Source organism: Thunnus maccoyii, chromosome 19 (assembly GCF_910596095.1).
Source record: "Thunnus maccoyii chromosome 19, fThuMac1.1, whole genome shotgun sequence".
Taxonomy (NCBI): Eukaryota; Metazoa; Chordata; class Actinopteri; order Scombriformes; family Scombridae; genus Thunnus; species Thunnus maccoyii.
The window spans coordinates 27,409,073-27,436,536 of record NC_056551.1 but is presented as its reverse complement, the minus strand read 5'-3'; the positions used below and the strand labels follow the sequence as shown (position 1 = coordinate 27,436,536).

Genomic DNA, 27,464 nt, shown 5'->3' with positions numbered 1-27,464 from the left:
TTTTGGAGCAGCAATCAGCAATCACATGCATTTTTTTCAGGAAATACACATTCTACTCTTCTTCTTCTTTTCATTTTCAGCTCTTATCCTCTTCCATCTTCTCCTCTTCTCCTTTTCAGTTTCTTCCTCTCTTTCTATAATCCAACGATGCAACAGCTTCTAGCTCTCACATGCACTTTCCTCAGGAAACGCACATTCTAATTATTCTTCACTTTTCTTCTTTCTTTTTTATCCTCCTGCCAATAGTTTGGCGCTACTCTTACCGCAGTTTTGGAGCGACGTGTACACCAATCCAGTATGACGTGGCACACCAGGCTGAAAAGTGTGCCACGACTTTTGGTAGCGACACAATGGGCAGTTTTTGTTTAAATAGTCATTAAGTAACGTGTTATTTTGTATCCACACCAACACAAATTGTGGACAATTTGGGAACTTGGACCTTTGTAGCTTTGCCAATATTTCATATTCTAGTCTTGAATGCGACTTCCAACTATATTGGTCTGAAACAGCTTTTAGTTATCTTGTATAATTTCAGCCCATATTCAGACTTTTGTCAGTTTGCATATCAGCAGGTGTGTTAAAGTCTGTAAAAAGCAAAGAAAATTCCAGATAAAATGAGGATAAATCTGAAAGTTTTTGACCTACATAAACTATTTTTACAGGACACTTGGTGCACATGACCCCTGTGTGGATGCTCTCACTCTACGAAAATATGGCGTCCATAGCGCCACCATGCGGCCAGTTATAGACGATTTTGTGTACATTTTGGTTTATGACTAATAACTCATTAGATCATTACAAATAGTCTTTCAATGGGACCGCTCACTTGCTCCTCACTAAATTTTCCACCATTTTGACCACTTTGATCATTTAAATGTCAATAAATCAGTTTTTGTGTTGATACAGTTGGACGACGTTGCTCAGCAGTTTAAAGGACAGCAGTCGGGTTTCCTTCTTAACTTGTGTTTACAGCTTGTTTCTGCTGCCAACAAGTGGCCAAAAAAAAAAAAAAAAAAAAAAAAGTGTTTGCATGTTTAAAATCACAAAATAAATCCAGATAAAAATTGAAAAAGGAATTTTTAATACTGTTAATCAGTTATTATACACATTCAACTAGAAGCGTTTTCTGTAATCAGCTGGACGATAAGTGCAACACTGACATAATCTTTGGCAACATTACATAACTGTGGACGACCAAACCTGATGTGAAAAATACACAAATATATAAGTTGAGAAATAAACAAATGAAACTCACAAATATTTCCGTCATGCATTTTATCCACTCGATCATTTTTTTTTTTTTTAAAATCCATTCCTTATTTTATTTATCTCTTTCCAGTTTGGTCTTCCATATATAACACAAACTATTATTTACAGTATTCACACTGAGAACATTTATTATTAACATACCAAAGCACTAATGCGATGGGCAGCGCAGGAAACAACCCAGCTCTCACAGTCTTGCATCGCGAGGGTGAACTCAGTCTTTACACCCTTTATGAATGAGATGATGTGTGAGCTGCTTCCTGAGGCTGAGCCGGGGGGGTGGTGGGGGGTGGAGGGGGGTGGGGGGTGGGGGGGGGGTGGGGGGGGAGTCTCAGTCCAGCTGTTCCTCACATCAGGCTGCTGTGATAGACGACACCGAAGCAGCTTTTCTGAGCTTCCTCGTCTGGGACCGCCGCCGCTGCTGCTGCTGCCGTTGCTGCAGCCGCCGCCGCCCCGTGCAGCAGAGGAAACGGAGATGAAGGTGATCCAGGAAGAGATACGTCCCCCGACGCTTATGTTGAGTATGTGGAGACTGACGAGCCGACAGGCGAATACTGGACCAGGGGTACGGCCAGGTCCAGGTACTCCTGAGGAGACGGAGGTAAGAGTCGTTATTCATGTTTAGATATATTTCACTCCGGTGAGCCTCCGGAAAATGATCCAAACCTTTGTTACAAAAGCAAATCTCTCAGAGGAACTTTCATCTGTTTTAGATCTGTGAGCTAAAATACTCTCTGTTATTCCAGATGCTGTTTTTTTTTTTATTTTATTTATTCAACCTTTATTTTACCAGGAAAACCTCACTGAGATTAAAACTCTTTTTGCCAGAACGTCACAGCCCGAGACAGGCAGCAACATAAAGTCTCAGACAAGTAACAACCTCTCGTTAGTCAGTAGAAAATAATAAAATCACGAATAAAACTACAACAAATAACGAGCCAGCTGTAGATCCTCTGGTGGGGCCCTTCTGGCTTTTTCCATCAGGGGCCCTTCGACTCTGGAACGACCTGCCTGAGGAGATCAGGCTGCAGAATCAGTCACTTCTTAAAACCCCATTTTTACAGACTTGCTGTTATGTGATGTTGTCTTTAGATCATCTTTCTTTTAAAATCATCTCTTTATTGTCTGTCTTTGTCTTCGGCCGCCATCTTTTTAAGATCAGATGTGTTATTGTCTTCTGTCTTTGCTTTTGCTTTGTCTGTCAAAGCACTTTGTAAACTCTGTTTGTAAAAAGGTGCTATATAAATAAAGTTATTATTATTATCAAAGAGAAAATAATTTCTCTTTCATCCAGGGTAACACTGTGTCAGTTCTAGAGCTGCAACGATAAGTCGATTCATTGATTAGTTTTTTGGGTTCCAGCTTCTTAAATGTGAATATTTACTAGTTTCTTTTGTCCTCTAAGACAGTAAACTGGATATATTTGGGTTGTTAGACGGGAAAAAACATCTGAAGTTGCATCTTTGGTTTTGGTGATCCGGCATTTTTCAACATTTTATCGGCCAAACAAGTAATTGATTAATTAAGAAAATGATCACAAGATTAAGATTAGTTAAAGCCTCAAACTGCTGAGGTCATGAACCAAAGTGTTGGATCACTAAAGTTATTACGATTCATCGAGTTGGAACCATTTTGTGCGAATCCATGGAGTAGAAAGACTTCAACTAAGCATATGTGACCTTTGACCTCGTGGTGGCACTAGAGAAAAAGTCAGCAGGATTCATCCTCTGGGAAACATGAACGTTTAGAACAACATGGATATTTGAATCTGGACCGAAGTGTTGGACAGACAGACAGACAGACAGACAGACAGATGCTGCTAGCTTGGCGAACGCTCTTACTAAACGCCACATTACCTGGTTCGCCATGAGAGACAGCGTGCGGTCTAAATCTTCTACCAGCTGTTGGAAAGTTGGTCTGCGAGATGGGACGGCGTGCCAGCAGTCTCTCATCATCAGGTACCTGAAGAAACACAGCGATGTTACAGATGGAGACGTTATTTAAAGGACAGCAGGCTGGTGATGGTGGACGTTCCTGTGTATAGAACCGCAACGATTAGTCGTTTTGTATCATTTTTTAAAGAGAAAATGCCTGAATTCTCTGATTCCAGCTTCTTAAATGTGAATATTTTCTGGTTTCTTTGGTCCTCGAAGACATTTCAAGTTGTATCTTTGGCTTTGGGGAGCAGTGATTAACATTTTTCATCATTTTCTGACATTTTATGGACCAAACAAGTTATCGATTAACCAAAAGTTTAAAAAAAATCAACAGATTAATCGATATAAATGACTTCTTTGACTTTGTGGACGTTTTTCTTTAGCTCTTCTTCAGGCTTCTTCATTTTATACCTTTAATATCATCTAAAACAAATTAAATATATTTTTTTCTAAAGGTGATGGATGAACATGTCCACACTATTTAATTGTTCTCATTTACAAATGTTTCTGTTTCTGTTGTCAGACAACGGAACAGAAACGACACGTTATACTGTGATGTAACTGCAGCTCATAAAAACCACATTAACCGTCGGTCATTTTCAGGTTGCTGAGCTGCGGAAATCGTTTTATGATCGATATAAACCGATAAAAAAAATCAACATTAATCCAGATTCATGACAGCTGCTGCTGCGCTGTGTGATGCAGCTATGCTGACATTTAACAGAAAGAAAGTTAAAAAATAGAAACAAATTCCTTCTTAACTTCACTGACACACAGCTCCCACCTCAAGCTCAAATTTTCCCAGTAAAACCAATATGATGTTTTTAAGATTTTTACACTTTTGAGATGTTTTTTTGGGTAAGAAAAACTCCATGTCAGTGAGGACGGAGATGCACTTTTAAATTTAAATGGACGTTTAAAACTTACGTTACTTTTGTATATTTGATGTTTTAAGTCCTGAAAAGGCATCAAAGTCACATTTTGTTGTGTACAAACATACAGCAGATTTCAGTTTAATATTAAATACTTATTAAACTGTTTTACTGTCTCATAAATCCCTCAAAAAATCAAACTAGAAAACTATAATTTGCTAACAACTGATAAACATGAATCTAGTGTTTGGAAACATATAAATTTGACAAAGTAAACCAGATAAATATAAATACATTCGTGAAGGTAATACAAGAAATATCAAATCATAACATGTTTTAATAGATTTAATATATAAAACACTTTACTGAACTGGTCATTCTGTCTTTTACAGTTCAGTATATTCAGGGATTTTTCTTAATTAAGTCTGTTATTTAGAGTCTAAACACGGAGAAGACGGTGAGTCACTGTAACGACTGTGATGACGTGTACTCACAGCTCCTGAGTGCACGCCGAGGGTTTCTCCATGCGGTGTCCCTCCTTCAGCAGCTTGAAGAGCTCCTCCACCGGGACGCCGGGGTACGGAGACCCGCCGAGGGTGAAGATTTCCCAGAGCAAGACTCCGAACGACCACCTGCAGCAACAGCAGCAGCAGCAGCAGCAGCACGGGAGACACGACAAAGAGACTCTCAGACATGGAATATGTATCTGCAGGTCCAGTCAGTTAGGTTCAAGCATGAGCCAGACTGTTCAGGATTTATGATTTGTCCTGTAAAACTTGTTGATGTTGGTCAGAAACTTCATTTTAGCTGGAAGTTTCTGTGATTTTTACAGACTGAGTCCGGCTTTAACACACTGCCGACATGTTTGAAACTATAAAACTATAAAAGATAGCTAAAAGCCATATAATTCATATAAGAATAAAATGATTTATAACTCTGTTAAGGATTCTGTATCTGACACTTGTGTTTGTGAAGAACAAACCTGCTGAAGTTGTTTAATTCACACATTAAACTTTCATGTCTGGAAGGTTTATTTCACTTCATTTAAGCAGCATTTACTGTTCAAATGTCATGACACACCCATGATATTAATGCCTCAGACGTGAGGGCAGGATTAGATTAACGAGGTAGCCTCGTGTTTATTTCGTTATGTGAAGTAGATTTATGAAAAATTATGTAAAACTTCTGATGTAAACTATGAGAGTCAAAACTTTCATCTGGGGGCCAAATATTCCTGCTGCAGGGCCAGATCTGGTCCACGCGCCGCTACTTGCCACTTTTCTTAGAAGGTGTTAAAAAGTCTTAAACATTTTGTTTTTCCTGCCGTCAGTTATAAAATGTTCGTGTGTGGTTTTGGGGCTGTCTGGAGACGTTACACATGAACATTTTAACAGCATTTTTAACTGTTTTCTGACATTTTCAGTGGTGGAAAATTACATTTAGCAGCTGAGTTCTATACAGTCTGATTAGGACAAGAGAAAAAGTCTGTTGCATTAATATATATATAAATGCATGTATAACAGTTTCTGCATCTATTTTGCGATATTCCTGCAGAGGATAAAAACATGATTGGACGAGTTTTGTGATACGTTGCTCAAAACATACATTTCTATCAAAGATTTCTTGCAAAATTAGGATCTTAAATGCAGGAATTTTACTTGTAATTGAGTAATTTTACATGGTAGTTTTGCTGCTTTTACTTCAGTAAAGGATCCGAGTACGTCTTTCCACCACTGGACATTTTAAAGACAAAACAACAAATTGATTAACTATGAAAAATAATCAGCAGATGAACCGATAATGAAAATAATTGTCATTTGCAGCCCAAAATCTGACAGCTGTTTGCACAAGAATACACACACAGAAAAACGACCAAACAGCAATCGCAGGTTTTGACACTCACACGTCACTTTGGTGCGTGTAGATGCGGTCGAATAAAGCTTCGGGCGCCATCCACTTCACTGGCAGGCGACCCTGTAGGAAGATTAAAACGTCAGCCGCCGACTCTCTGCAGAACACATCAATCAGTTCATCTTTTTTTTTTTTATTGATTTTCTATCCCCGCTAGCGGACCATCTGTCTTACATTAGTGGTCTTCTTGTAGTAATCGATGTGGTGGATGTCTCGGGCCAGACCGAAGTCAGCTATCTTCATCACGTTATCTTCTGTGACCAGCACGTTCCTGGCTGCCAGATCTCTGTGAATACACTGAACACCGGAGACAGAAAACACACACACATAGTTCAGAACAGATTTACAGTTTTCCAGAGACTCGCAGGAAATCTGCAAAACAAAAATGCGCATTTATGTTTGTCTGTAGCTGATAAACTAATCTAACTATATAGCACCTTTAAAAACAGAGTTTACAAAGTGTTTTGACAGACAAATCAAAGACAGAGAGCAATAACAAGTCTGACATTAAGAAGACGACAGTAGAAGACGATGAAAAACGATAGATGATAATTAATAATGATCTAAACTAACTGATTAATCATCTACAGAGTACAGAGCTGCTCATATAAACAGATTTACAGTCACACAGTTACTACAGTGCATGTAAACATCTTGGTTACCTGCATAACTTAGTTCCTTGAGTGCACAACTGTTAATTATTAATTTAAACCTGCATTAACTAATGTTTTGAAACAAGCAGTGAACACAACTCTGACATATCATCATCTTTTAGGTTGATATGTTGAACTTGTTAGCAAACAGTTGCTTATTTCCACATCCAGCAGTTACGGAGCAACATTATCGTTCATGTGGAGTCGTGTTTCTGTCCACCTGGTGAATGTGAGTCCAATATTCACTCTCTTTTAGCTCTGTTTTTGGTCTCCACCAACTCCTCTTTAGCCCACTATGTTCACCAGCTGGACGTAAAAAAACTGACCTTCTTCGACGCCAGGTACGCCATTCCTCTGGCCACCTGGTACGCAGCAGACACCAGCTCTCTGATCTCCAAACTGCCCAGAGCGGCCTGCCTCGGGCCGCTCCAGTACTCCAACCCGACCGGTCGACGAGAGCGGAGGTACTCCCTCAGATTCCCCTGAGAGGCGTATTCCACCACCACATACAGAGGACCTGCCAGACAACACACAGGAAGTGATGTGCGTCAAACATCTTCACCACACACACATATATCACTGTTATGAAATCATTCCTCTTCCTCCTCACACTCACCGTCCTGCGTGCAGGCTCCCAGCAGGTTGATGATGTTCTTGTGTTTACCGATCATCTTCATCATTTCCATTTCAGAGATCAGGTCAGACAGGTCCTTCTCTGTGGCGTCCGCTGCACACAACAGGAAGTTACCAACATTATGACTATTTTACTCTCAGTTACGAGTTGAAGTTGTTTTTTTTTTGCAGTAAGTTTGGAGCTGAAACTATGAATTGATTAAATAATTAGTCAAGCAACTCCTTCAAAATGTAGTTTGTTTGAGTTTGTGGGATTTGCAGATGGAAGTAAAGTCTGTTCAAACATAAACTATTCACAGCAAACTTAAATGATTAAATAGTAATAACAATATAAAATCAATCACTCAATAAGTCAATCAGGAGAAGAGTAATCAGCAAATATTTTGATAATTGGTTAATCATAAGGGATTGTAAATTTTGGATATATTCTGACATTTTACATCAATGAATTCATTGAGAAAATAATCAACACCTTAATCAATAATAAAAATAATTGTTAGTTGCAGCTTTAAAGAAAACTGAACTCAGTCTCAAGCTACTGAGTTGGAATACAAATGTTTAACGAAACATAATGACAATAAACTAAATAAATAAATGTTTCTGATGTTTTACAATCTGTATTTTTCCTGCAGTTTTAATCTGAAACTCTTTTGATAATCAATTAACTGTTTGAGTCATTTTTTTAAGCAAAAATGTCAACATTCACTGGTTCAAGCTGTTTTATACCAAAGTAAACTGAATATATTTGAGTTTTGGACTGTTGGTCGGACAAAACGAGACACTTCTGAAACCATTTTTTTGCCATTTTACAGAGCAAGTGATTACTAATTGATTATGAGGTGAATCTCACCTTTCAGCATCTTCACTGCCACCTTGGAGAGTCGTGTCGGTTTGTTCTTGTCGATGCCGACGGCTTCGGCGAGCATCACCTGACCGAAGCAGCCTTCTCCCAGAGGCTTCCCCAGAGTCAGCCTGAGGAAAAACACACACACACACACACACACACACAGGGAACCAGTAATTTAGTATTTGGTTAACTATGAGATTACCAGTACGGGATTCCAACTGCATAGTTATACAAGCATGGTACAGATTAGAGGTTTTCAGAATAAGAGGCACGGAAGGAAGATTCCCTCCAGACATGAATAAGACGTATAAAAATAGTCTGCTCGGAACAATATTGTGTGTTTGATATGGTTTTTCCACAAAAAAAAAAAAAGTATAATTACCACTTTAAAATCCTTAAAATGGCATCTACTCCTTCTCATTAAAAAATCCAGAATAATTGAATATGTAAATATATTTTATTTCTAAAGTTTAACAGCTGGATACAAGATGTTTCCTCCTTCACTGTAAAGTTCATTCTCAGTGTTTCCACATCACACGTCTGTAAGTTGAATACTGGATCACGATTGGCTCCAGACTAGTCATGATGTCATAAATCCTGCTCGTAGATTCACGTGTTAAACTGAGATTTAAGGTAAAAACAGAGAAACTTTCCTCCTTCAGCAGATGAAGGTGAAAACAAACTCTGCACAAGAAGAACAAACATCCAACTGAAGGAACAAGAAGACAAACATGAGACTTTAATGAAATAATTTACAGAATTGGAGGGAAACTCTGTTAACTCAGCGTACCTGTCTCTCGGCAGCTCCCAGAGAGGATCGTAGGGGAGTTCGTACTCCGACACTCCTGCCAGGATGGTTGTGGCCGCGCTGGAGAGACGAGACTGACGCATCAAACACATCCCCGACTGCAGCGATGACGACGACTCGACCGACACCTGCAGACAGCAGAGGAGGAGGAGGAGGAGGAGACGTGAATGTTTCTGTGACACCAGAGAGACACACAGAGGAAGAGGAGGAGGAGGAGGAGGAGGGAGGACAGAAGCAGACGTGTCACCTGTCTCCTCAGAGGAATGCTTTTAGCTAGTTTCTGGACCGCTAACTGGCTGTGGAAGTCGCTCTTCTTCGGGGCGCAGCAGAGTCTGCAGACGACGGCGGTGGCGGTGAGGATGACGATGATGAAAGATCCCAAGCAGTAGATGAAGATCTCCAGGTATGTCTGCGAGGGCAGCGGGGCGGGAGGCATGTCTGAGAGAGAGAGAGAGAGAGAGAGAGAGAGAGAGGAAAGCATAAACATCAACAGGTGTGAGATCACAATGATAGGAAGTGTAGTTCGAGAGGACGCGAGCGTACCGTTGACCACGGTGAGCCAGGCGGAGTGATACGACACGCCGATAGAGTTTCCCGCCAGACAGGTGTACTCCCCCGAATCATCAACCGTCACGTTCCTCAGAGTCAAAACCTCCATTTCTTTATCCGTCGTGTTCAAACCTGCAGTCTGACAAACAGAGACGTGAAAGAAAAACGTTAGCGGAACGTGTGCTTCCCAAAGGTAAAAAACTAGAAAACTATATTAAAAACAAATAAATACTGTATATTTATATAACTAGGTCTTGATAAAAGAAATAAAAACATAACCAGCATATGATAAGAGAAGTGAAGTTGTTTCCTTATTGTCAACAAATCCTAAGAATGAAATCAACAACATGTTAGCAGACGTTCAGCCACAATCTGCAACTATTATAATAATAAAATCATCCTTTTAGTTATTTAAGCATAAATAAGCACAGGTTGCAGCTTCTTAACCCATAAGAATCCATTTCTCCTTAAAGGCAAATTATGGGGAATATAAAACAGACCAAATGGACCACAAGGAACACATTTCTGTATTTTACTTTGAAATTCTACATTTTATTTTGAAATTCTACCTTCAGTGTCAAAGATCTGTAATGTAACGTATATAACCATATCTCCCTAACTTGTTTTATATCAACTTGTTGAAGAAATGTGGTCAGAACAGGTTACATGTAATACAGGACGTCTTATTAAAGCGAACCAACCTTTAGTAACAGAAAACTTTTTAAAATGAGCTAGTTCTGTCACATCTGCTGACCAGGCACACCGCTATTTTGGAAGTGATGTCATGGGTGCACAGTTTCATACATTGTCACATGACTGCAGCAGGATGTTCAGTAGATGTCACTCATCTCATGAGTTAAAAATCAAGGATAAAAGCTGTAGAAGGAATTTTCCAGAACATTGAAAGGGTTGGTGGGTTTTTACGGGTTAAACGTGATGATTTGAAGCTTTTCTTGTGTCGCCTTGAGCTTCAAGATACTTTTCTCTATTTTTTGACACGTTATAAACAAAAACAAGGTGATGCAAAATGATTCCACATTAAGAAGGAAACCGAGAGGTCAAAACCTGAAGGAGGCGGTTTTAAAATAGGATTGAACACAGGTTTAGCTTCAGTTTATTCTCTGCTCCGCTGCCAGCGACCACAACAATTCACACTGACATTTCTGGTTAAGAAAACGAGTAAATAACAGATGATTTGAAACTTTCTCTTTTATTGCTCAATCAGCAGATGTTTTTTTTTTATTTTTTTTGTTTTTATTGTATTCAGCCTTTCTTGTGATCGGAGGAGGAACATAATAATACATGTGAGGCCGCTTGGATCGGCGCCAGACACAACAAACCGCACCAGCCTCAGCGTCTTTCATCACCAGTCCACAACTCATCACTGATGTGGTTTCGCTCTGCTCAGTCAGAGACAAACGAAACCAGTGTCACATGCAAAACAGAGACTGGCTCAACCCGCCCGCTTGTGAGGAAATACACTTCACATAGTATAAATGTACATTAATCGTAGCCGCGTTCTGACATGTTGTTCGTCCCAACAGGGTTTCACAAGTCGGTTTATCATAACGTAGCAGGAAAAAGCTTTTAGTTGGAACCACAGAGCTGCTTTGAGTCAAATACTCGTAATTCTTCTGGTTTTGGTCGACGGTTTAAACTAACAATTATTGTCATTGTTCATTCATCTGCCGGTTATTAATCCTTTGGTCTTTAAAATGTTTGAAAATGGTAAAAAATGTGAAAAGATGACGTCTTCAAATGTTTTGTTTCGTCCAAAACACAAATATTTTCAGTTTACTGTCATAGAGACTAAAGAAACCAGAAAATATTCACATTTAAGAAGCTGGAACCAAAGAATTCAGACTGTTTGGTTCAAAAAAATGACTCAAAATTATACTTGATTATAAGAATAGTTTGAGATTAATTCACTAGTTTAATGGAGTAATCGTTGCAGCTCTATCGAAACATTTCTAATTAAAGTCTGTGATGATGTTTCATTATTGTTGGCAGTGTGAGAGTGAAGCCTACAGCGGGTCATAAACTACATCAGTTTACTAGTGGCGGACATATTGATTCATATTCATATCCTCTACAACTCAGAATTAATTTACAAAAGTCCAAATTCTCTGATTTCAGCTTCTTAAATGTGAATATTTTCTGGTTTCTTTAGTCTCTGTGACAGTAAACTGAAGATCTTTGTGTTGTGGACAAAACGAGAAACACTGATCCACATTTTCGGACATTTTCTGACATTTTAAAGACCAAACAACTAATCAATTAATAAAGAAAATACTGGAAATAATCATTAGTTGCAGCCCTAAATTAATCTTTATTGTCATATGCTCAGAGGACAGTCAGCTGCACAATACAGTTCTTAGATAAAACCTAAACTTTACAAGATAAAAATATAAAACTAGATTAGTTTTTAATTCAGTATTATGTATAAATCTGTACTAGTCATGTGATCTAACATGTTTGAACCTCTGAACAGATAAAGACTCAGGTACCTTGAGGACGAGGACGTACGGGAGTCCGTCCGGTCCTTCTCTGCTGCCGTTGACCGTGATGTGTTTGAGCCACTGGATGTGAGGCTGCGGGTCGCTGAACACCCGACACACAAACTCCACGTTACTGCCGACGGCTGCCGTTTGATTGGCCGGCAGACCCGCCTGCAGGATGGGTCTGTGAGGAGAACGCTCTGAAACACACAAAGGTTTTAATCAGATCTGTAAAAAAAAAAGTAAAAGTTCACGTTAAGCTGGAAAACTTTGTGTCTCTCAGTGTTTTCCTCACTTAAAAAGCTGTTTTTTCAAAAAAAAAGTAGCATAAATCCTTTTGTTTCTCCGGAGAGAGCGGTCGAGTTGCATTGTGGGTAATGTAGGCGACATAAAAAAATACAGCATCTCTGGTTCTGCTGCATGGATTTTGATTCTTTTTTTTAACTGTCCGTCATGAGTCTGACGGTGTTACAGCAGAACAAGCTCTCTTTTAAAATCTCCGCTTGGTTTTTTTTAACGTGTAACAAAGACGTGAGCTGAACTGATCACAGTCGTGGCTGTAAAGTTAAGAAGAATTTTCTCTATAATCACTCATTTTAGGCTTAAATGTAACTGTTAGAGCCATGATTAAGAAAAGCAATATGCAGATATAAGTTGTGATGTAGCAAAATTATTATAATATTAAACATTAGATAATATTACGATGCATTCTGGACCATCTAGCATGAAGTAATTGTTGCTAACGTTAATACTGAGGTAGCTAAAATGTTTGAGATGTTCCTGTGAGGAGAATGCTTTTACGCACTGATTTATAGTTGTTATTATCAATATTTTTATCTGTAATGTCCGATCTGTCAGTGTGTAATGTGTTTGGCTCGTAGTGATGAACCTACAGAGAATTATCAGTGACTCTGCAGCTCCTCTCGGCTTTACGGAGTTTTATAGTGAGTTTTAGCTCATTGTTCATCTGTCCGGCTGCAACTTTACTGTTCTGGTTCACTCTCAGCGTCTCTCATAGTGTCGTTTTCAGAGATAAAGCTGTAAAAAAGCCGCTGTACACTACCTGCTAACAGACACAGTTAGCTGTAGACTAGCTGGTGAACATAGTGGAGCATTTAGCAGCTAAAGAGCCAGATATTTCCCTCAGGAGTTGGTGGAGACCAAAAACAGAGCTAAAAGAGAGTGAATATTGGACAGAAACACGACTCCACATGAATGATAATGTTGCTCCGTAACTGCTGGATGTGGAAATAAGCAACTGTTTGCTAACAAGTTCAACATATCAACTTAAAAGATGATGATATGTCTTGTTTCTGCTGCCCCCATGTGGACAAAAATCAGTTACTGCAGCTTTAAAAATTAGTTTTATGAGGTAGGAAATGTATTTAACATGTTTTTTGGGATATACATGGACTTATATTGAGTTTCAGCTCAGTGTTTGGTTGTTTGGCTGCAACTTCACTGTAAAATTAACGTGGACTTTGTCTAAAAACGCAGAGATATGTTTTCTTACCTACGACGTCCAGCAGGTAGGTGTGTTTCAGGCTCCCGTATTCGTTCTCCACCACACAGGTGTAGTTTCCTTTATCAGACGGAACCACCGACTCCATGATGAGAGTCCACATGTGGTCTCTGATCTGAAAGATTCAAGAAGTCAGTAACACGACTCTCCTTCCTCTAATGTTCCTAACAGAAATGTCAAAAAACGCACCTTGAATCCTCCGATTCTCTGGTCTTTCCTGAACTCTTTGCCGTTCTTGTACCAGCGCAGGGAGGGAACAGGGTTTCCTGTCGCTTGGCACCGAAACTTTACAGTCTTGCTGGCAGGAACGGCGTGGAGCTCCTTCTCCATCTTCTCTGGCGCTACCCACTGAGGCGCCAACGCTAACGAGGTAAACATGGTGATTACAATCATTTGTCTTCTCTCAACACAAACGAAACCACAAAGTGAAAGAAGAGAAGAAGAAGAAAAAACACAGAGGAAGAGAGAACAAAAGTTTGAGGCTTACGTTGGAGCTTTTCGTTGCTTGTTGACAGTTCGTTGGAGAGTTTATTTTCCTCTGAGGATGACTCATCATCCTCTTCGTCTTCAGAGGATTTAAGCGCGTCGGCTACGAGAGAAATGAGATGTTCAGAAACACTGTGCTGATGTGTGTGTGTGTGTGTGTGTGTGTGAGTTACAGATGTTCCCTCCCAACAGACAATGACCTCTGACCCCGGCTGGCTGTGAACGAGACTTTAAAGTCCTCCAACACTCAAAAACATCTTCTTCTTCTTCTTCTTGTTCCTTCAGTTGGATGTTCTTCTCTGTGCAGAATGATGTATGTGCAGGAGTTTAAGGGGTCTACGAGCAGGATTTGTGACATCACAACTAGTTTGGAGCCAATCGTGTGACGTGGAAACTTGAAGCCTCCAGAGCAAAAACACCCAACTTCACAGTGAAGGAGGAAACATCTGGTGTCCAACAGTTAAACTTCTGACACGCAATACATTTGCATATTTATAGATTATTGGATTTTTAATGAGGGAAAAGGGAGTAGACGCCATTTTAAAGGATTTTAACGTGGTAATTATACTTTTTTTTTTTTTTTTTTGGTGGAAAAACCATATCAGACCCACGTTATTGTTCCAAGCAAGAGTATTTTTATGTCTTCATACGTGTCTGGAGGGGCTCTTTAAGCCTCCCTACTGAACAGCCGTGTAGACAGGAGCTGTCGCCACAGCACAGCGCTGCACCCAACCACTTCCGAAACTTCACAGACCTCCTCCCTATCGGCCCCGGCCATTAACGCACATCCCCGCGGTCTGCCCTCGCTCAGGGACTGCAGGCAAATTATTAGTGTGAGGACAGGACGGGGGGGTGAACAAAGAACCCTTATGAAAGTCTAGGTACAACTCATTTCATCATTAATGACTAAATAACCAGTCAAAGATTAACCTTCATATTAAGGCTGTAACTAATTATTAATCTGCCAGTTATTCTATCCAGTAAATGAGATAAAATGTCAGAAAATACTAAAAAAAAATGTCCGTAACATTTACCCAGAGTTCTTGGGGACGTCTTTAAATGTTTTGTTTTGTCCGATCAACAGTCAAAAACCCCAAAAAATGTTCAGATTACACAAATATAAAGCAGAGAAAAACAGAAAATCTTCATATTGGAGAAGATGGAACCAAAAAATATGACTTAAATGGTTGCAGATTAATTTTCTGTTGATTGACTAATCAATTAATTGACAAATTGCTGCAGCTCTAATCTGTGAAATGATCAATTGGCAACGTTACGGAGAACTACAGCAGCAAATTATGCTGATTTTTACTCTTTTAACTGATTAATTGTTTGGTTTATGAACTATTGATCGATTAGCTGTTAATTATCTGCCGATCAACCAATCGAAGCAGCTCTAATTAACTGTCTGGTGACATCATGACAGTAAACAGCCGCATGTTTATTTCACCTTATTAGTAAAACAAGGTGACAACACGTCATGCTGGATTATATTATTAACTTTATGTGACACGTTTAACTGTTTTTCCCCCTTTTTTTTATGAAGGTGGTTATGACTCTTTGGGGGGAGATGAGATGTTTAAACTCTTATAAACAACACGTGTATTCTGTGTTTCTGCAGCTGACATATTGATCCTGTTAGCTAGTGAGCCATCGTTTGTTTCTTCACAATTAATCCTCTGACCTTTTATTCCCTTAATGATCTACAGAGTGTTTCTGGGACTAAAGATGAAGAAGAGAAGCAAAAACAACCCGACTGAGACAAGCTGGAAACTCTGTCAAATCAAGTGTTTTGATGCTAAAAATACAGATTATGATAAAAGTCCAGCTTCACTAAACGAACCAAAGTTTATAAAAAAAGCTAAACGTGTCTGGTTAGACGATGGGTTTCTGTTTAAAAGTGGGTTTATCCTGCAGTCTGTAGTGTGCAGGGAGGGAAGTGGTTTGATTTCCTAAACCTTCATTTGAGAGAATACGACCGACTGAGCGAGCGACTGAGCGAGGTGGGAAATTGAAAGCAGGCTTTGTTTATGAAAAGAGACTGCAGCAGCGAGGCTAAATTTGATGTGTTCTTCAACTGAGAGAGGAAAACAAGAATTTATGGGCTCAAAAACAACCGTATCACATACAGACTCAGCTGCAACCCAGATGGTCGGATCAAAAAAAAAAAAAAAAAAAAAAACGACAAACACACACACACACACACACAAAAAGGTAAATATACATGCATATAAACACAAACGATGAGGAAGGAGTGTTTTCTGAAAGCTTTCTTGTGTCTGAATGGCCATAACGGCGAGACTGTGTGCATCTGTTACTGCGTTACTGTGTCTGGACAGGATATACAGACCATAACCAGCACCCTGAGAGCCAAGCCTCGGTTACACCATGAAAAATCACCCTAACCAGTTTCAGATGCTTCAAGGCCCCAAAAACAGCCAAACCTTGCAAAAAAAAAAAAAAAAAAGGTCACTTTCCTATTAAAGAAATTCTCTCATTGGAAAGTTTTATAACCTTTTATATAATACGACGTCTAAAACGCCACGACCGCAGCCGGGATCCGACATGAAAGAGCCCTCAAACAAAAGAGAGGAGGAAAAGCCCCAAACAACAACCACGCCAGTTTATAAAAAGACACCAGCAGCACCAGTAACTCGGAGTTTCACATCAGTGTGCAGAGGCAGGAGGATGTACTGAACAATAGGGCTGAACGGCTTCATATCAAAGTCGCCATCTGAGAGAGTGAAATCGTTTCAAATCGCAAGACATGTGATGTAAAACACGCAGAAGCATAAAAAACTGAATGCAACTAATGTACAAAAGGAAAAAAAACACAACAAGACTCTTTTGGTTTTTAAAGGACAGGTTCACAATCATTCCTCCTGTTCACACTGACCATTAGAAGATCCCTTCATAATGACCTTACAATGGAAGTGATGGAGGACAAAATGTATTTAAAAGTTTATCTGAAGCTAATATGAAGCTTCAGCATCTAAATGAGTCAAATCAAGTAGATATCTTTCAACGTTACAGTCTTTTTAGTGTTAAAGTTCCTCTTTTTGTTACTATACTTCCACCTGCAGCTCAACAGGGAAACACTGTCCGAGGATCATACTGGATCATATCTCAACTAATCAATTAAACTTTTCATCTATAAAATATCAGAAAATAATGAAAACTGCACATCAGTCTTTTCCAAAGTCTTCAAATGTCTTGTTTCATCCGATCAACAGTCAAAAACTCAAATATATTCAGTTTACAAAGATGTAAAACAGAGAAAAGAAGCTAAATTTCACATCTGAGAAGCTTGAACTACAGAATTTTGGACACTTTTTTAACGAATGATTAATTCTTGATTACCTTCTGTTGATTGACTACAGGGCTGCAACTAATGATTATTTTCATTATCAATTAATCTGTTGATTATTCTCTCAATAAGTTGTTTGGTCCATAAAATGTCAGAAAATGGTGACAAAGCCGATAACCATTCCCCCAGATGACGTCTTCAAATGTCTTGTTTTGTCCACAACACAAAGATGTTCAGTTTACTGTCACAGAGACTAAAGAACCTAGAAAATATTCACATTTAAGAAGCTGAAATCAGAGAATTTGGAAATGTTCTTCTTAATCGCTGCAGCTCTAATCGATGGATAGTTTCAGCTCTCGTCTGATTGACTAGTTTGAAACAACAAGCAACAGTTTTATTTTTATCAGATTCTATTAAAGCTGCAGTGCGGGACGTTTGTCTCCCCCTTCTGGCAGTGACAGTAATTACAAAAACACCGTCGACACGACAAGCCGACGCCATCTCATTGTCAAAGTATAAAAACATTGCAATCAAAGAATTTTGGGCAGCTGAAACCTGGGTTTTGTCTTACAGGCAGCATTTTTTAACGTACGTTCACTTTAAGTTTTGTAACTTTGACCATGTTTAACATCTGACGTCATAACAGGATATAAATGACAAAATCACAAAAAGCAGAAAATGTCCTTTTTTAACAGAAAAATCATTGATTAGTGCAGCTTTAAAGCTGGAGTTCAGGACGTTTGTCTCCCCCTTCTGGCAGTGAGACTAATTACAAAAACACTGTCGACACGTGTTTACATCACAGGCTCAGCCGTAGCAGACTCTGTCGCTACTGTTATGGCTGTAAAACGGTTGATAAATTGCTTTGAGGGTCACATGACCCCTACAGAATGACTCGTTTCACTGTCAGAATTTGATCCATTTGGTCTGATAACATTTTTATCCCTCTTCATGTTAGCAGAGAGCTAACTGGAGAGCATGCTTAGTATGGTTCATCCGGCCAGCGCAGGAATGTCACACAAACGCCAGACTAAAATCTCTGTATACTGTGAAATACAGAGAGATTTATCTGGCGGTTATAGGTTTAATCAGCATTGTGTGAACTTGTTTGGTTTGAATGAAACAGACGTTCATTTCTATGTAAAAGTTCTGCTGGTTTAATGTAGAAACCAAGCAGCAACCTCCGGGGCTGTAAAATGAAGCCGATCCAACAGGAAGTGCCAAAAACTGCAGTTCCTTGAACGACCACTTGAGGCTCCAAAAGCGAGTCAATCCCCATAGACCCCCATGTTAAAATGTCCAACTTTACAGCAGAAATAAACATGTTTACAGCCTGGTACAAAAAACGGTTTTGGTCTCTAAAGCTAATTTCCTCTTTGGGTGAATTTTTTTTATAACTCATCCATTTAAATTTTATTAAGCTGTAAAGTTATGCATGATGAAGGACATGGCTGCTTTGAGTGACAGGTCCGCCAGCCGCTAGGTGGCTTGTTTCAGCCATTCGGCCCCGCCTCTTTGCCCGTTTTTGATTGGCTGGGAGTTAGGCAGCGTCACGTACTGCCAAGATGGCGACGGCCGAAGCGGCTCACTTTGAGCTTCAAAACCGCTCTTCAGAAACCAACGAGTGACGTCACGGTAACTACGACCATATTTTTATATAATCTATGGTAGAAACATTAGTAAGTTTGTGATCATATCTTATAAATACATAAATACAGGCCTGTTGTTCACTTTACAGAAAACACTCACAATGTTTTTGAGAGAAATCTAAATGAGATATTTTTCCTAGCAAACAGAAAGACACATGTGGGAAGTATCTTACCTGTGTCAGTGTCTGTGTCCTCAGTGGCCGGTCTGGACTGAGCCTGAGGAAACTGAACCAGCAGGATCCAGAACAGCAGCAGCAGCAGCAGGAAGCGGCGGGGGGAAGACATGTTGTCCTCGATGTCTAATACATCAACTTACTGAGACTTCCAGACCTGGGAACAAACTGCAGCACACACACACACAGAGAGAGAAACAATAAGATTAGACCAGACGCTCATTATCCTCACTGCTCAGTTCATCGGTTCAGGTCATTTACTGCAAATTGTGTTTACTTCACATTACTCAACATTTTCCAAACATACCATGAGCTTTAGCATTGATTACCTGCCTTCCAGGCAGCCAATGGTTTCCATTCATTCCACTGGAGGATGGAAATAAACCTGCACAGACCTGAAACTCGCTCAAGATGATTCATCCCCATTAAAAATTTGCTACCTTTTTGGTTTTTTTTTTTATCATGTGGTAATTTTGTTTCACCAAAAAAAAAACTATTCGCAATAAACTAAATGTCAGGAAGCCGCAGCGGAAACAGAAACAGTCCTCTGCACATGCTCAGTAGGAGGAGAATTACCCGTTATGGTCATTTTTAATGTGGACGGAAATATTTGCAAAGAAAAAAAACTGAATTTCCTGCTTCTGCTTGAAAACCGCATTTTAAGAATTTAGCCGGTTTAATGTAGCCGTACTGTAAGACACGGTGGGGGAAATGACGAGCCTTACAACATACTGGTCAACATACTGGTCAACATACAGGAACAACTTGTGTGTGTGTGTTTTCCATCCGACCGCTAACCACAAATAGCAGCTCACACCACGCTAACATGGCTCCAGACTCCCTGCTGTTTTCTCCCCGGCTGCTAACACTTGTGCAGCTGTTTCTCTGAGAGGTGAAGAGACGTTGATGTAAACCTTTGGCGCTCAGACTGAGTGGCACTCGACAAACACACACACAGGCAAGAGACCTCGAACCATTTGCTCTGCGTGAATCATCGCGGAGGTGTGAAGTGATCCTCCTCCTCGAGTAAACACGACTACGGATTATCCTCAATATTTTTCTCTTTCTCTTTCTGTCTTTAAATGTAAGAACATTGCTCCCAAAGCTCAAAATGACATCTCTGAATGTGCAAAACAGCCCAAAAAAGCCGAAAATATTCAGTTTACAGTTGTATAAATCAGAGAAAAGCAGCAAATACTAACATTAGAGAAGCTCTTTGTACCAGTGTTCCAAGTCAGATTCAACAAAAACTCCTCACAAACTTGTTGTAAATCTGCGGTTTCAGCCTGATGATCGCCGCCTGTCAGTCATCATTTAGGCAGCTGTCGGGCCCCTGAGGCTGTTTGTGTTCAGATCTGATGATACAGGTGAGGAAACCGACACTGTTTGCACAATTTACTGCGAGAAAGTTGTGGCCAAAGAGACGTTTTACATGTATTTTTTTGATTAATTGATTAGTTGTTTGCTCTGTAGTGTGTCAGTGTTTCCTAAAGCTTCAAGATGACGTCCTGTAAATGTCAAAGATATTCAGTTTACTGTCAAAGACGACTAAAGAAACCAGAAAATATTCACATTTAAGAAGCTGGAATCAGAGAATTTTAGTGTAAAAACAAAGAAAACTCAAAACAATGATTCAATTATGAAAATAGTTGGTTTGTACAGATTGACTGTTGCAGCTCTAGCAACTATTCTGAGAATCTATGAATTTTTTTTTAGCTGTTTTTAAGCAAAAACGCCCCAAAATTTGCTGTTTTCAGCTTCTCAAATGTAACAATTTAATGCTTTTCTTTGTCATATGTGACAGTAAACTGAATATATTTCAGTTTTGGACAAAACAAGACATCAGAAGGCATCACCTTACACTCTGGGAAAGCAATTTTTTCACTATTTTCCGACATTTTAAAGAGCAAAAGATGAACCGATGGAATGAAAACTGATCAGTTGCGGCTCTAGAGTCGACTTCACCTAGACGAAGACATAAAGTAAGTTGCAGGAGCGGTTAAGGACAGTAAATGCAGGACACTTGTCATCCTCTGAGCCTCATAAACAAGATGAACACCGGTTGGCTGCCATCGCTGCTCTGATAGCAGGACGTTACAGAGGACACACACACACACACACACCGAGTCTGTCCTTCAGCATGTGTGTGTGTATGTGTGTGTGTGTGTGTGTGTGTGTGGTGGAGAGGGTGGCGTCCACTGAGTATGATGGGGCGTAGCGGCGGAAGCGTGCCAGGTTTATGAAGACATAATTCTACATTACACACCCACATATGGAGCGCATACTTGGACACCAGCCGCCTCTTCGGTTAATAGCGTTTTGTGAGAATTAAAGAGTTTTTTTTATGTGCGTCTCAGGCTGCTGCACACGACACACGACACACAAAAAAAACTTTTCTCTGAACGCGTGCAGCTCTTTCAAAGACACTCTGTAATATATATATCGGCCTCCTCTCCCTCCCACACACACACACACACAAACATACCCAGCAAACATTCAGACAGAGAACAGATTCAGATGCGACATCCTGCACCGAAATGAAAGCTGTAGTTGTTCAGAGCTCCAGCTCCTCATATATATATATATATATATATATATATATATATTACAGGATGACTTTCAGCTTATATGCAGATATGTCAGTATGGAGGGAAGATAAAGCTCTAATGTTCACAAATATTATCAAGATTGAAGTTGTTGAAGAGTCCTGACCCGCCGCCGCTGCACATCCAGCTGTTAGTCAAATCTAAAACATGAAGAATCTTCTTACGTAACCGTCAGTATAACAGAAAGCTTTGTGTGTATTTCAGAAACTAATGAGAAACATGAGTGAATAATGTTTCATATTCAAAGTTTTTTTTCCATTCCTCTCCAGTGTTGTTACTGTTGATAAATATGAAATCAATTTGTGGGTCTGGAGAGTCACAATTAGAGCTGCAACGATTAGTCGATTAATCGATTAGTTATTAGTTTAGTGATTTTGTTAATGCAGTACTTTTACTTGTAATGGAGTATTTTTACAGTGTAGTACTGTTGCTTTGAGTCAAGTAAATAATCTGAACATCACTGGTTGCTAGTAGCTACTTTAGTTTTTTTCATACAAAACATACATTTTATGACATAATAATATTAAAAAGACAAATACATCTGATTGACAAGAGCCGTGAAACTGTTTACATACAAGTTGGTAAACTCTTCCAGTAAAGGATTTCTTAATAAGTCGATTAATCGTTTTGTAAAAAATAGTGAAAAACATTCGTTGTAGTTCTCCACAGTCCGTCTTCAAATGTCTTGTTTTGTTTGGCTAACAGGCCAAAACCCAGAAGTGATTCAGTTTACCATCATAAACCACAAAGAAAAGCATTAAATCATCACAGCTGACAGGCTGAAGCCAGCTGGCTTTGGACACTTTCACTTATAAAAATACTAAAAAGATGATTCGATTATCAAAGTAGTTTGTTCATTGTTGCAGCTCTAAAAAGTCAAAATTCTGCACAGACAAGTAAAACTACAGAAAAATATACTTAAAATAATCTGAACATCGCTGGTTACTAGTTGCTACTTTAGTTTTTTTCATACAAAACATAAACCTCATGACATCATTTTGCTAATTATACCTCTACTTAAACTTTCAATGCAGTACTTTTACTTGTAATGGAGTATTTTTACAGTGTAGTACTGTTACTTTCAGTCAAGTAAATAATCTGAATATGCAATTTTCTTCCACAATTGGTCACTAGTTACTTTGCAAATTCATATTTTTCATGAAAACATGCGATGAGCTCATAAAATATAATTGTTATTGATTTAACAACCCAACAGTATATAAAACAGTGAAAATTAACCCCATCTTCACAAACTACAACAGCAAAAGTGCTACTGATGCATTTTAACATATAGGACTCATGGAGGCCATTTTCTGCATTGAGTACTTTTACTTTTTATACTTTAAGTACATTTTACCATAAATACTTAAGTAACATCTTGAATGCACTTTTACTTGTAACTGAGTATTTTTACTGTGTAGTTACTTTACAAACTGATACTTTTCATACAAAACATCTATGAAACGTGTTGCTTTGTTACAGATTCAACTACAAGTGCTACTAATACAGAATAATATCATATAAAGCTAAAATGAGCCTTTTTTTCTGCATTGTGTTCTTTTACTTTTGCTACTTTAAGCAGGTTTTTTTGTGAATACTTGTACTTCTAGTTAGCAAACTTTCAATGCAGAACTTCTACTTGTAATGGAGTACTAGTTTTACAGTGTAGTATTATTACTTTAACTTTGAAAAAAGTATCTGAATACTTCTTCCACAACTGTAAGATGAAACAGTGAACTGAGCCTTGTAAACAGCTTCAACAAAGACTAGACAATAGGCTCTCATGCAAAAGAAATATCCACCAAACTCTTTACTTTTTATACTTTAAGTACATTTTACCATAAATACTTACTTAAATAACATTTTGAATGCACTTTTACTTTACTTTTCTTCTTTTTTTTTACTAGATTCTTTAGTCTCTATGACAGTAAACTGAATATCTTTGAGTTGTGGACGTCATCTTGGGTTTTAGGAAACATTGATCCACATTTTTCACCATTTCCTGACATTTTAAAGACCAAATCGATTCTTTGAGAAAATAATCGACAGACCAATCGATGATGAGAATAATCATTAGTCGCAGTAGAATGTGTTTTGACTTCCAAAAGGTGGGCATGACAGAACAAGACTGAGACTGACTGACTATCAGCTATACGTGAAAAGAAAAACAGCCCTCCATCGATGCAGCCGGGGGGAGCCGACGCAGAGGTGATGAGCGCACATTCCTGGTGGATCACTTTGTAACGTGGAAGCTGTATTTCTACAGTTTACCTCACCATCTCTGCAACACAAGATATTAGTAGTAAAATCCTGTCTGTGCAGTGTTTTGGTCTACAGCCACGCTAGCGGCTCTGTGAGGCTGCACAAGAGATTAAAAAGCTAACGTCAAATATGGTAAAATATGGTGAACATGCTGATGTTTAGCAGGTATGATGTTTACCATGTTTCTCATCTTTACGGCTGCAACTAACAATTAATCTGTCAATTATTTACTCAATTAATAGATTAGTTTGGCCTATAAAATGGTGGAAAAGGCCAAGATGACATCCTCAAATGTCTTGTTTTGCCCACAAACCAAAGATATTTAGTTTATTATCATAAAGGACTAAAGAAACCAGACAGTATTCACATTTAAGAAGCTGCAACCAGAGTTAATTCTTAAAAAATGACACAAAACAATTAATCGATTATCAAAATAGTTGACAATTCATTTTCTCTCAGCTCTAATATCATCTAGAAGCACCAACAGTCTTCCATTTAATCAAAACTATCGTGATATATTTGATATTAGCAACATACCCCAGACCTTTATGTGGACTTTTTTTTTTTTCTCTGTACACAAGCTTTTAATAACTAACCTCTCTCACTTCTCCTCCTCCTCCTCCTCCTCTTCCCGCTCTGTTAAACTTCACCTACACACCAGATTCTGCAGCAGGCTGGCAGCTCTGAATTGTTGTCATACTAACACACCAACTCCTGTGCAGCGGCAGCAGCAGCAGCAGCACCAGCAGCAGCAGCCCCATCCATCTGAGCTGCAAAAAAAAAAAAAACAACACAGTGTACAGTACAGGGAAGGGAGTGCCAAACAGGAAGAGATACCATGCTGATTTGGAGGTAGAGGGCGGTGCACCTCATGGAGAGCTAATTTACAGGGACAAGAAGAAGCCAGGGGGGGAAAAAATAACAGGGAGGTGAAGGAGGAGGATCTACTTTTCCAGTCTGTTCTGGCCTGAGAGCAGCTGAGCATGTCAAATGTAGAGGAAAGGTTGGTTATTTTGGAGTATCTTTGGGGTAAATATACTGCGGGGATAGCTCGCTATATGTGAAAGCTGAGTAGAAAAGTCAGAGTCAGACTCCACATAGTTCAGCCGTTCAGCGTGACACCACGGATGGTGATGATTTAACGGCTCAGTCCAGCCAATAGATTACCACCAAATCAGTGTGACAGTTACCGTGCACTGTAAAAGTGTCATAAACCAGGGTGCTGCTGGGAAATGACGGGATTTAACTACAAGATGTGGCTGTTATATTGAACTAATAAAAAAGACAAATACATAACTCACCTGTAGAGTAATTACAGTGTTGGAAGAAGCATTCAAATCATTTACTGAAGTAAAAACAGCTGCAACTAACGATTATTTTCATTAGCGATGATTCTACTGGTTCATTTCTTCATTAGTCGGTTAATCGGTTTTGTAAAATAGTGAAAAACGTTTGTTATAGTTCTCCACAGCCTGTCTTCAAATGTCTTGTTTTGTTTGGCTAACAGGCCAAAACCCAGAAGTGATTCAGTTTACCATCATAAACCACAAAGAAAAGCATTAAATCATCACAGCTGACAGGCTGAAGCCAGCTGGCTTTGGACACTTTCACTTATAAAAATACTAAAAAAGATGATTAGATTATCAAAGTAGTTTGTTCATTGTTGCAGCTCTAAAAAGTCAAAATTCTGCACAGACAAGTAAAACTACAGAAAAATATACTTCAAATAATCTGAACATCACTGGTTACTAGTAGCTACTTTAGTTTTTTTCATACAAAACATAAACCTCATGACATCATTTTGCTAATTATACCTCTACTTAAACCTTCAATGCAGTACTTTTACTTGTAATGGAGTATTTTTACAGTGTAGTACTGTTACTTTCAGTCAAGTAAATAATCTGTAGAAGCATTTTCTTCCACAAATGGTCACTAGTTACTTTGCAAATTCATATTTTTCATGAAAACATGTGATGAGCTCATAAAATATGATTGATTGTTATTGATTAAACAACCCAACAGTATATAAAACAGTAAAAAATTAACCCCATCTTCACAAACTACAACAGCAAAAGTGCTACTGATGCATTTTAACATATAGGACTCATGGAGGCCATTTTCTGCATTGAGTACTTTTACTTTTTATACTTTAAGTACATTTTACCATAAATACTTACTTAAGTAACATTTTGAATGCACTTTTACTTGTAACTGAGTATTTTTACAGTGTAGTTACTTTACAAACTGATACTTTTCATACAAAACATCTATGAAACGTGTTGCTTTGTTACAGATTCAACTACAAGTGCTACTAATACAGAATAATATCATATAAAGCTAAAATGAGCCTTTTTTTCTGCATTGTGTTCTTTTACTTTTGCTACTTTAAGCAGGTTTTTTGTGAATACTTGTACTTCTAGTTGGCAAACTTTCAATGCAGAACTTCTACTTGTAATGGAGTACTAGTTTTACAGTGTAGTATTATTACTTTAACTTTGAAAAAAGTATCTGAATACTTCTTCCACAACTGGAAGATGAAACAGTGAACTGAGCCTTGTAAACAGCTTCAACAAAGACTAGACAATAGGCTCTCATGCAAAAGAAATATCCACCAAACTAATACAGTTTACATGAAACACAACTATTATTTACAGAAAAGTAGATTTTAGAGTAAACGTACCTGTGTTTGCTGCTCCAGATGTTATATCCGAGTAGAAGAATCAAAGCTTTGCGTAAATCCAGATGTAGCTGCGGTGCTGAACAACACCTGGATTTAAAAGACTCTCACTGAACACAACTTTTCTCTCTGTGGCCTCATTTAAAAAAAAAACACAAGGCGAACTTTTTTAACTTGTACAGCTTGTACAGCGTGTAGCTCAGTTATTATCGTGTTCAAACGGCTTCGCTTTGGCTCATCAAAAAAAAAAAACGTCGGCGGTGTTACTCCAAACGAGCGCTTCTCCTCTGGTGAGAAAACGTGGGAAAAGCGCAGTTCATTGACGGTATTGTCTCCATGTACACTCGCACAGAAGAAACGCCTACAGTGGGAGTTTCCTCCTACACACTAGTTAACCCCCCACTCGATTAATACCCCTGTGTCACCGATTCATTGACTCCATTTTCCGACTGGCGCAGTCCGGCCTCATGCATGGACCTCCCTCCCCCGGGAGCGGCTACCTCCACCCCTCCACCCCCCCTTCTTTTTTCCTCCAGGAGCAGGAAGGGAAAGGATTTCCTCTCCTTTAAATTCCTGCTGTGCATGGTCTGAAGAGCTTAACTATTGATTAGTTCTCATTTGGTCAGTGAGGTTGGTTTGGGATTAGTAAATCAACTGTGTACAGGTCAGTTTATGGAAGATCAGTGATGCCAAGAAGAGAAAAAAAACATATAAAAGGTAATAAAAAATAGAAAATATCTCCAAGTCTTGAAAAGTCTTTAAAAGCATTGCATTTCCTTAGAGGGTATTTAAAAGTCTTAAATTTCAT

The 27,464-nt window shown here is 38.9% G+C and overlaps 1 protein-coding gene across 2 annotated transcripts; it reads right to left on the bottom strand.

Moving 5' to 3' along the window:
* Nucleotides 1–1,572: 1,572 nt before the first annotated feature.
* fgfr1b (fibroblast growth factor receptor 1b) lies at nt 1,573–27,464 on the bottom strand. Of its 2 annotated transcripts, XM_042394849.1 has the most exons (18): nt 26,660–27,464; nt 24,576–24,749; nt 19,112–19,279; nt 13,984–14,085; nt 13,686–13,858; nt 13,488–13,611; nt 11,984–12,174; nt 9,471–9,615; nt 9,175–9,365; nt 8,910–9,055; nt 8,123–8,244; nt 7,256–7,366; nt 6,966–7,156; nt 6,161–6,283; nt 5,979–6,049; nt 4,570–4,707; nt 3,123–3,228; nt 1,573–1,853 (listed from the first exon to the last, which is right to left on the bottom strand). In XM_042394849.1, the coding sequence occupies exons 3-18, from the start codon at nt 19,221–19,223 to the stop codon at nt 1,779–1,781; spliced, it is 2,121 nt and encodes a 706-aa protein (XP_042250783.1). In that variant the 5' UTR covers nt 19,224–19,279; nt 24,576–24,749; nt 26,660–27,464; the 3' UTR covers nt 1,573–1,778. The 2 variants fall into 2 exon arrangements, with proteins under 2 accessions (XP_042250783.1, XP_042250784.1); XM_042394850.1 differs by lacking the exon at nt 24,576–24,749.

Excerpts from the sequence above, each read along its gene's own strand:
- fgfr1b (XM_042394849.1), bottom strand. The coding sequence starts at position 19,223 with ATGTCTTCCCCCCGCCGCTTCCTGCTGCTGCTGCTGCTGTTCTGGATC. Across the intron at positions 14,086-19,111 it reads GGACACAGACACTGACACAG|CCGACGCGCTTAAATCCTCT; the intron begins GTAAGATACTTC and ends TTTCTCTCGTAG. Across the intron at positions 12,175-13,487 it reads CTACCTGCTGGACGTCGTAG|AGCGTTCTCCTCACAGACCC; the intron begins GTAAGAAAACAT and ends TGTGTGTTTCAG.